The sequence below is a fragment of the Macaca mulatta genome, chromosome 19, assembly GCF_049350105.2.
Source record: "Macaca mulatta isolate MMU2019108-1 chromosome 19, T2T-MMU8v2.0, whole genome shotgun sequence".
Taxonomy (NCBI): domain Eukaryota; kingdom Metazoa; phylum Chordata; class Mammalia; order Primates; family Cercopithecidae; genus Macaca; species Macaca mulatta.
The window spans coordinates 57442619-57453139 of record NC_133424.1 but is presented as its reverse complement, the minus strand read 5'-3'; the positions used below and the strand labels follow the sequence as shown (position 1 = coordinate 57453139).

Here is a 10521-nt window from a genome sequence, read left to right as displayed (position 1 = left end):
GGGACCTGCTGACTCCACCTGCACTCCTGCCCTCACCCTCCTGAAACTGGTGCACCTCGAAGTCCCCCATTCTCCACAAACCCACAATAGGGTGTTATCCTATTGTGGTATCCTTGATACCCTTCCCTACCCCCCAACTCTCCCTTCCCCATCAGGTGTCACCTCTTCTACTCATTAATTCCTGGGAGGAGGTGGGGTGGGTTTTCTTCTGGCCACACTGGGGAAGGATCCAGACAGGGACACAGGTGAGACTTTATTTATTGGAGAAGTATGAACTTTTTTTATTTCTTTTTGTTTCCCCCCCAAGGGATCTCGCTGTGTTGCCCAGGCTGGTCTCGGACTCCTGGGCTCAAGCCATCCTTCCACCTCAGCCTCCTGAGTCGCTGGGACTACAGGCACCTGCCACAACCACCCCTGGCTTTTATGAATATTTTAACCCTGGTCCTTGTCCCCACAGACAATCCTGGGGCACAGGCTGTGGGTCTTGTTGAAGAGGCTTTCTTTGGATTTGAGGAGCCAGGCCTTGGTGCGCGGACCCAGGTCCCTGAGGTGGTCGTCATAGTACGTCTGCATGAAGCCCCGGAAGGTGCTGGGGCTCCTAAGGGAGAGAGGACATCACAGTGGAGGCCCCAGCTCTCCCCAGGTGTTCTCTGCCCCATTTATCTGCTCCTTTCTCTGACCCAGTTCTTGCTCTCAGCTCTAACCCTCTGCTCCTCCCACACCTAGGGGTCACAGCCCCACTGCCGCCCTTTCCTCCTCCCTGAAACCCAGGGGTTCCGGCCCCAGCCCCTCCTCCCTCAGACCCAGGAGTCCAGGCCCCCAGCCCCTCCTTCTCCCTCAGGCCCAGGAGTCCAGGCCCCCAGCCCCTCCTTCTCCCTCAGGCCCAGGAGTCCAGACCCCCAGCCCCTCCTTCTCCCTCAGGCCCAGGAGTCCAGGCCCCCAGCCCCTCCTTCTCCCTCAGGCCCAGGAGTCCAGGCCCCCAGCCCCTCCTTCTCCCTCAGGCCCAGGAGTCCAGGCCCCCAGCCCCTCCTTCTCCCTCAGGCCCAGGAGTCCAGGCCCCCAGCCCCTCCTTCTCCCTCAGGCCCAGGAGTCCAGGCCCCCAGCCCCTCCTTCTCCCTCAGGCCCAGGAGTCCAGGCCCCCAGCCTTCCTCCCTCAGACCCAGAGATACAGGGCCTCAGTCCCTCCTCCCTCAGACCCAGGAGCCCAGGCCCCCAGCCCCTCCTCCCTCAGACCCAGAGATACAGGGCCCCAGCCCCTCCTCCCTCAGACCCAGGAGTCCCCTCCTGCCACCCAGTCCAGCACACACTCACCAGAACCACTGCCACCTGTCTCTGGTCCTGTTCAACACTGGCTCCAGCAGCTCCTTCATCCTGCCCGTCACCAGGCTCCAGTGACTCATCTTTAGCTTTGGTGGGGGGCTGGGGGTTCCTTCATAGGCTTCTGACTGGCATGCTAGGTGGAACCAGAGGGCAACTTGGGCGGGCTGGGACCCTACAATCCCCCCTTCTCCCTTTCCCGCCATGCTCATCCTGTGTCACTCCTGGTGGCCCAGGGGCAGCCCCCTGCCAGTCCTCTTGCCTCCTGCCTTTACCGTATATGTCCCATGATCGCTTACCCCTCCTTCAACCATCAGTCATCTCTCTCTCTCCCCTTTTTTTTTTTTTTTTTGAGACAGAGTCAGTCTCTTGCTCTGTTGCCCAGGGTGGAGGTGGAGTGCAGTGGCATGATCTTGTCTCATTACAACCTCCACCTCCTGGATTCAAGCAATTTTCCTGCCTCAGCCTCCTGAGTAGCTAGGATTACAGGCATGTGCCACCATGCCCGGCTAATTTTTATATTTTAAGTAGAGATGGGTTTTTGCCATGTTGGGGCCTTAAACTCCTGACCTCAAGTGATCCACCCACCTCAGCCTCCCAAAATGCTGGGATTACAGATGTGAGCCGCCCCGTCCGGCCGGGCCATCTCTTCACCTTGTGTCAGTAGTCCCTCCTGTCACCCTGTCTGCCTATGGTTTCCCTCTAACGGCCTCTCTAAGTGCCATCCTCTGATGCCTCCCTTCACCACCTGATTTTGCTGCCCAGGAACTACCCCTTTCCCCCTTAGTCTCCTGTGACCCCCACCCTGTCTAAGCTACCTCTGTGGACAGTGGAGGGAAAGCAGGAGGTGACTTTCTGCCCCCAGGGGCAGACATTGGCTCAGCCTTGCTGTCAGTTCCTCTTTCCAGGCCAGACCTTCTACCCACGCGTCTGGACAAAGCCTCGCCTACAGAGACCAACCGTCACGCGGGGGCCACATGTGGCCGGCTGTGTGCCTTGGCCAGTGACTTATCGTCTCTCCCCATGACTCAGTTTCCCCTTCTGTAGAATGGGATAATAGTACCTACCGCAGGGTTATCGTGAGAATTAAGAGTTAATACATACGATGCACATAGAATGGTGCCTTGCACATTGTAGGCGCTATATACGTGTTAATTTCTTTCTTTTTTTTTTTTTTTTGAGACTGAGTCTTGCTCTGTCGCCCAGGCTGGAGTGCAGTGGCGCGATCTTGGCTCACTGCAAGCTCCGCCTCCCGGGTTCAAGTGATTCTCTGGCCTCAACCTCCCAAGTAGCTAGGACTACAGGTGTGTGCCACTATGTGTGGCTAATTTTTTGTATTTTTAGTAGAGACAGGTTTTTACCCGTCCGTTAGCCAGGATGGTCTCAATCTCCTGACCTTGTGATCTGCCCGCCTCGGCCTTCCAAAGTGCTGGGATTACAGGCATGAGCCAACGTGCCCGGCCCTGTGTTAAAAATTTAAATTTCTACTGGATGACACTGATCTAGAATATGATCCCATTTTAAAATAAACTACATCGCCGGGCATGGTGGCTCATGCCTGTAATCCCAGCACTTTGGGAGGCCAAGGTGGGCGGATCACCTGAAGTCAGGAGTTCAAGACCAGCCTGGGAGGCCGGGCGCGGTGGCTCAAGCCTGTAATCCCAGCACTTTGGGAGGCCGAGGCGGGCGGATCACGAGGTCAGGAGATCGAGACCATCCTGGCTAACACGGTGAAACCCCGTCTCTACTAAAAATACAAAAAGAAATTAGCCGGGCGAGGTGGCGGGCGCCTGTAGTCCCAGCTACTCGGGAGGCTGAGGCAGGAGAATGGCGTGAACCCGGGAGGCGGAGCTTGCAGTGAGCCGAGATCGCGCCACTGCACTCCAGTCTGGGCGACAGAGCGAGACTCCGTCTCAAAAAAAAAAAAAAAAAAAAAAAAAAAAGACCAGCCTGGGCAACATGGCAAAACCCTGTCTCTACCAAAAATATAAAAAATTAGGCAGGGCCGGGCGCGGTGGCTCAAGCCTGTAATCCCAGCACTTTGGGAGGCCGAGGCGGGTGGATCACAAGGTCAGGAGATCGAGACTATCCTGGCTAACATGGTGAAACCCCGTCTCTACTAAAAATACAAAAAACTAGCCGGGCGTGGTGGCGGGCGCCTGTAGTCTCAGCTACTTGGGAGGCTGAGGCGGGAGAATGGCATGAACCCGGGAGGCGGAGCTTGCAGTGAGCCGAGATCACGCCACTGCACTCCAGCCTGGGAGACACAGCGAGACTCCGTCTCAAAAAAAAAAAAAAAAAAAAAAAAAAAATTAGGCAGGCGTGGTGGCGTGTGTCTGTAGTCCCAAATACTCTGAAGGCTGAGGCAGGAGAATCGCTTGAACTGGGGAGGTGGGTGATGCAGTGAGCCGAGATCGCACCACTGCACTGTCACGCACTGGGTGACAAGAGACTTCGTCTCAAAAAAAAAAAAAAATTAAATGCATATGCAAAACACAGACGCACACACCAGCACACACTCACAGACCCCCTCACATGTGTCCACACACTCAAATATTTTGCACACATGTACCCCACAGAGAGACAGGTGCACACAAATACATACATGCACACAGACATGCACTTTTACCACGACTGTGTACTCCCAGTTCCACGCACGCACACACGCACATGCACAGATGATCCCAGTTTGTACCAATGTTATATTCACACTTTACTCTCAACTACTGACACACACACTCCCCGACACGCACACGCTCCGTACTCACGTCTCACGTGGCTACAGAGCCACAGGACACACAGCCACACTCACACCCACCAGGTGTGGGCCCCACATCCCTCCACCCTCTTCTTCTCACCCCCAATGCAGGCCAGGACCAGCGCACAGAGGCACAGGGCAGGCAGGTCCTGGAGCCTGTTTCTGAGGAGGGACATTTCTGGGGGTTCCGTGCCTCTGTCCCTCTGGGCTCAACTCTGTGGGCCGGGGGAGGGGAGGCTGCACAGAGCAGGGCCCTCCTCCGGCCACCTCCCCACTTGGCAGAGACTTCAAAGAGCCGGGCCCAGGTGACAGTGGCAATCAGAGGTCATGCCTCTGTGGGCCTCCCTCCTTCCCACCCTCCCACACCGTGCTCTGAGAGAAGACAGAGGCTCTTGAGCCTCCTGCACTGAAGCAGGTTCAAATCCTGTCTCCACCTCCCACGACAGCCTCATTTGCTGGCCTGTTTCCTCCTCTATAAAGTGTGAGACATAGTACATATTTCAGGATATTACTTGAACAAATACAAAGAAAGGCACAGTGGCTCATGCCTGTAATCCCAACACTTTGGGAGGCCGAGGTGGGCAGATCATATGAGGCCAGAAGTTTGAGACCAACCTGGCCAACACGGTGAAACCCTGTCTCTACTAAAAATACAAAAATTAGCCAGACATAGTGACACGCGCCTGTAATCCCAGCTACTCAGGAGACTGAGGCAGGAGAATCACTTGAACCCGGGAGGTGAAGGCTACAGTGAGCCACGATCACGCCATTGCACTTCAGCCTGGGTGACAAAAAGATTCTGTCTCAAAACAAAACAAAACAAAACAAAAACAAAGAAGGCTCTTACCATGGAGCCTGGCATTATAGGTGCTCAAAGATCATCGCTGTTATTATTATTTTGTGTCTAATTTCTTCTAGCCACTGGGCTGCAGGGCCAGGCTTGTGGTAGGGCCTCAACAGGGCCTAAGGGATGATGGCAGGAAATAGCAACACAGTCTCATGTCTCCAGCCTCTGTTTCTTTCCGGGTAGGGTGGAACCCGATCATCTCCACGCATTCCTTAAGTTCTCAATTCCAGCTCTTTCTCCTCCAGGTGACTCTGGCTTCAGACAGACCTGGGCTTCGAATCCCCCACTCCTTCACCGCATGACCTGGGCAAATACGTTTTCTTTTCCAGGGCTCAATTTGTTCAACTGTAACATGGGGTTGATAGGGAGCACCTGCCTCCCAGCGTCCTCATGCAGGAGGGCTGAGGCCTATGCAGGAGAGCTGCAGGTGCACATAGTAGGAGGTCATCAACATCAGGTCCTGGGCCAGGGCGGTGGCTCCCACCTGAAATCCCAGCACTTTGGGAGGCTGAGGCAGGTGGATCACTTGAGGCCAGGAGTTCAAGACCAGCCTGGGAAACATAGTGAAACCTGGTCTCTACTAAAAATACAAAAATTAGCCAGGTGTGGTGGTGCATGCCTATAATCCCAGCTACTCAGTGGGGGGCAATGGAGCGAGACCTTGTCTCAAAAACAAAACAACATTAACAACAACAAAAACCAACAAAGGCCAGGTATGGTGACTCATACCTGTAATCCCAGCACTTTGGGAGGCCAAGGCGGGTGGATCATGAGGTTAGGAGATCGAGACCATCATGGCCAACATAGTGAAACCCCGTCTCTACTAAAAATACAAAAATTAGCTGGGTGTGGCGGCGTGTGCCTGTAGTTCCAGCTACTCAGGAGGCTGAGGCAGGAGAATCGCTTCAACCTGGGAGGCGAAGATTACAGTGAGCTGAGATTGTGCCACTGCACTCCAGCCTGGGCGATAGAGTGAGAGTCTGTCTAAAAAAAAAAAAAAAAAAAAAAAAACAACCCACATCAGGCCAGAAATAGTGCCATAAATAGAACATTTTTCTCTTGACGGACCCAGCTGCACCCCAGGGCACATGGCTCAGTCAGGGGACTGTGGACTGGACTCTTTTGTCTACGCTTGCCAGATGAAGTAGAGGAGGCCCAATTATATTTGAATTTCAAATCAACAGTGCATGATGTTTTAGTATAAATATGTCCCATGCAATATTTGGGAATTGTACCAAAAAGTTTTTTTGCTATTAATCTGAAATTCAAATGTAACTGAGCATCCTGCATTTTTACATAACAAATCTGCAAACCCAATCTTGGCCACAACCTGAACAACTGTGCAGGACTATCTTGACCCAAATGTCTGCCTTGGCAGAATCCTGTCCATCCCAGAGGCCCCAGCATGAGCACAGCAGATGTCCCCTGGAGTTCCTTGGTAACAATCATCAGCAGATTGAAAACACCCAGAGTTTCTGTTTGGGATGACGAAGATATCCTGGAAATAGTGGTGATGGTTGCACAACAAGGTGAATGTACTTAATGCCACTGAACTGTACACCTAAAAATGGCTGCAATGGTAAGTTTTGTTTTTGTTTTTGAGGTGGAGTCTCACTCTGTCACCCAGGCTAGAGTGCAATGGCACGATCTTGGCTCACTGCAACCTCTGCCTCCCTGGTTCAAGTGATTCTCCTGCTTCAGCCTCCTGAGTAGCTGGAATTACAGGCGCGCGGCAACCATGCCCAGCAAAGTTTTTGTATGTATGTATGTGTGTATGTATGCATGTATGTATGCATTTATTTATTTGAGACAGAGTTTCGCTCTTGTTGCCCCGGCTGGAGTGCAAAGGTATGATCTCAACTCGCTGCAACCTCCGCCTCCCAGGTTCAAGCAATTCTCCGGCCTCAGCCTCCTTAGTAGCTGGAATTATAGGCACCTGCCACCACGCCTAGCTAATTTTTTGTATTTTTAGTAGAGACGGGGTTTCACAATGTTGGCCAGGTTGGGCTCGAACTCCTGACCTCAGGTGATCCACCTGCCTCAGCCTCCCAAAGTGCTAGGATTACAGGCATGAGCCACCATGCCCGGCTCAATTTTTTGTATTTTTAAAGAGACGGGTTTTCACCATGTTGGCCAGGATGGTCTCGAACTGCTGACCTCTCAAGTGATCCACCCACCTCAGCCTCCCAAAGTGCTGGGATTGCAGGCATGAGCCACCGCACCTGGCCACCCAGCTAATTTTTTTATTTTTGTAGAGACAGGGTTTTGCCAAGTTGCCCAGGCTGGTCTTGAACTCCTAGGCTCAAGTAATCCTCCCACCTCGACCTCCCAAAGCGTTGGGATTACAGGGCTGAGCCACTGCACCCAGCCATGTTGTTTATATTTTATCACAATTATAAAAACCAAAAACAGCCAGGTACTGTAGCCCCAGCTACTCAGGAAGCTGTGGTAGGAGGATTCCTTGAGCCCAGGAGTTTGAGAGCCTAGCCTGGGCAACATAGTAAGACCCCCATCTCTTAAAAAAAAAAAAAAAAAAAAAAGCCGGGTGCAGTGATTCATGCCTCTAATTCCATCACTTTGGGAGGCCAAGGCAGGTGGATTACAAGGTCAGGAGTTCGAGACCAGCCTGACCAACATGGTGAAACCCTGTCTCTACTAAAAATACCAAAAAAAAAAAAAAAGTTAGCTGGGTGTGGTGGTGGGCACCTGTAATCTCAGCTACTCAGGAGGCTGAGGCAGGAGAATTGCTTGAACCCGGGAGGCAGAGGTTGCAGTGAGCCGAGATCGCGCCATTGCACTCCAGCTTGGGTGACAGTAAGAGACTCCGTCTCAAAAAAAAAAAAAAAAAAAGGGGGGCCAGCATGGTGGCTTATGCCTGTAATCCCTTGTAATCCCTTGTGGGAGGATCACCTGAGCCCAGGAGTTAGACACTAGTCTGGGCAACACAGGGAGACCTCATCTCTACTAAAAATAAAAAAAATTAGCCAGGCGTGGTGGCATGCACCTGTAGTCCCAGCTACTGAGGAGGCCGAGGTGGGAGGATTGCTTGAGTCTAGGAGTTCAAGGCTACAGTGAGCTATGATTGTACCATTGCACTACAGCCTGGGTGACCCTGTCTCCACAACAAGCAAACAAAAACCCAAAATAAAAAACAAAAACAAACCCATTATGTGTTGTGTTATGAAAACCAGCTTGGTGTGGGGTTCAGAGCCTGACTCTACCTTTTTCTTCCTTTCCTCTCCTCTCCTCTCCTCTCCTCTCCTCTCCTCTCCTCTCCTCTCCTCTCCTTTCCTTTCTTCCTCCCTCCCTCCCTCCCTCCCTCCCTCCCTCTCTCTCTCTCTTTCTTTCTTTCTTCCTTTCTTTCTTTTTTGAGACGGAGTCTTGCTCTATCGCCCATGCTGTAGTGCAGTGGCGCGATCTCAGCTCACTGCAACTTCCATCTCCTGGGTTCAAGCAATTCTCCTACCTCAGCTTCTTGAGTAGCTGGGACTACAGGCGCTTGCCACCACGTCTAGCTAATTTTTGCATTTTTAGTATAGACAGGGTTTCACCACATTGGCCAGGCTGGTCTTGAAATCCTGACCTCAGGTGATCCACACGCCAAGGCCTCCCAAAGTGCTGGGATTACAGATGTGAGGCACTGTGCCCAGCCTCTTTTTTTTTTTTTTTTTTTTTTGAGATGGAGTCTTGCTCAGTCGCCCAGGCTGGAGTGCAGTGATATGATCTTGGCTTACTGCAACCTCCACTTCCTGGGTTCAAGCAATTCTTCTGCCTCAGCCTCTTGAGTAGCTGGGATCACAGGCGTCCGCCACCACGCCCGGCTAATTTTTGTATTTTTAGTAGAGATGGGGTTTCACCATGTTGGCCAGGCTGGTTTTGAACTCCTGACCTCAAGTGATCCGCCTGCCTCGGCCTCCCAAAGTGCTGGGATTATAGGCGTTAGCCACTAGGCCTGGCCGATTCTACCTCTTTCTAGCGGTATGACCTGGGGCAAGTTGCTTCACCTGTCTGGGCCTGTTTCTTCATCCATGAATGGCAGTCATGGACTACCTACCCCCATAGGGTTGCCCGGTAGAGTAAAGATCGTGCACAGAAAATGCTGCATAGGTGCTCCGTCAACGCCAGCTGCTGTTTCATTAGTGCATGCTTCCCCAGCACACACTGTGTGGCAGGAACCACAGCAGGGCTTTTAGATGATTAATGTACTTAATAGGAGTGGGGCATAGTGGCTCATGCCTGTAATCCCAGTACTTTGGGAGGCTGACACGGGCAGATCACTTGAGGTCAGGAGTTTGAGATCAGCCTGGACAATACAGTGAAACCCTGTCTCCACTAAAAATACAAAAATTAGCCAGGCAGGCCGGGCGCGGTGGCTCAAGCCTGTAATCCCAGCACTTTGGGAGGCCGAGACAGGCGGATCATGAGGTCAGGAGATCGAGACCATCCTGGCTAATACGGTGAAACCCCGTCTCTACTAAAAAATACAAAAAACTAGCCGGGCGAAGTGGCGGGTGCCTGTAGTCCTAGCTACTCGGGAGGCTGAGGCAGGAGAATGGCGTGAACCCGAGAGGAGGAGCTTGCAGTGAGCTGAGATCCGGCCACTGCACTCCAGCCTGGGTGACAGAGCGAGACTCCGTCTCAAAAAAAAAAAAAAAAAAAAAAAAATTAGCCAGGCATGGTGGTGGGCGCCTATAATCCCAGCTACTTGGGAGCTTGAGGCAGGAGAATCGCTTGAACCCAGGAGGCAGAAGTTGCAGTGAGCCAAGATGGCGCAATGCACTCTAGCCTGGGTGACAGAGCCAGATTCCATCTCAAAAAAAAAAAAAAAAAAAAGTGGGGGGGCCGGGCGTGGTGGCTCACGCCTGTAATACCAGCACTTTGGGAGGCCGAGGCAGGTGGATCACAAGGTCAAGAGATTGAGACCACCAACATGGTGAAACCCCGTCTCTACTAAAAGTACAAAAATTAGCTGGGTGTGGTGGCACATACCTGTAGTCCCAGCTACTCGGGAGGCTGAGGCAGGAGAATCACTTGAACCCGGGAGATGGAGTTGGCAGTGAGCCGAGATTGCACCACTGTGCTCCAGCCTGGGTGACAGAGCAAGACTCCATTTCAAAAAAAAAAAGAAACCAAGGCCGAGCACAGTGGCTCACGCCTGTAATCCCAACACTTCGGGAGGCTGAGGCAGGTGGATCACCTGAGGTCAGGAGTTCAAGACCAGCCTGACCAACATGATGAAACCCCGTCTCTACTAAATACAAAAAATTAGGTGGGTGTGGTGGTGCATGCCTGTAATCCCAGCTACTCGGGAGGCTGAGGCAAGAGAATCGCTTGAACCCAGGAGGTGGAGGTTGCAGTGAGCTGAGATTACGCCATTGCATTCCAGCCTGGGTGACACAGCAAGACTCCGTCTCAAAAAAAAAAAAAAACCACTTACTTATTTGCCACAAAAACCCTATCAGGTGAGCATCTTTGTAACTTCCATTGTACAGATGGGGAAACAGGCTTGGGGTGGGGGCGGAGCCACTTACTGACAACTCCCCAACCAGCAGGGGGTGGTTTTGAACCGGGACCCTCTCACACTACCTAACAAGGCCAG

General features: G+C 52.4%; 1 protein-coding gene across 1 annotated transcript; it reads right to left on the bottom strand.

Annotated features, from left to right (window-relative positions):
- Window positions 1–240: 240 nt before the first annotated feature.
- Window positions 241–4269, bottom strand: APOC4 (apolipoprotein C4). The gene is given in 3 exon segments (NM_001195137.1): window positions 241–598; window positions 1312–1453; window positions 4176–4269. Coding segments are annotated over 3 exon segments (384 nt in total). The 5' UTR covers window positions 4252–4269; the 3' UTR covers window positions 241–432.
- Window positions 4270–10521: the final 6252 nt, after the last annotated feature.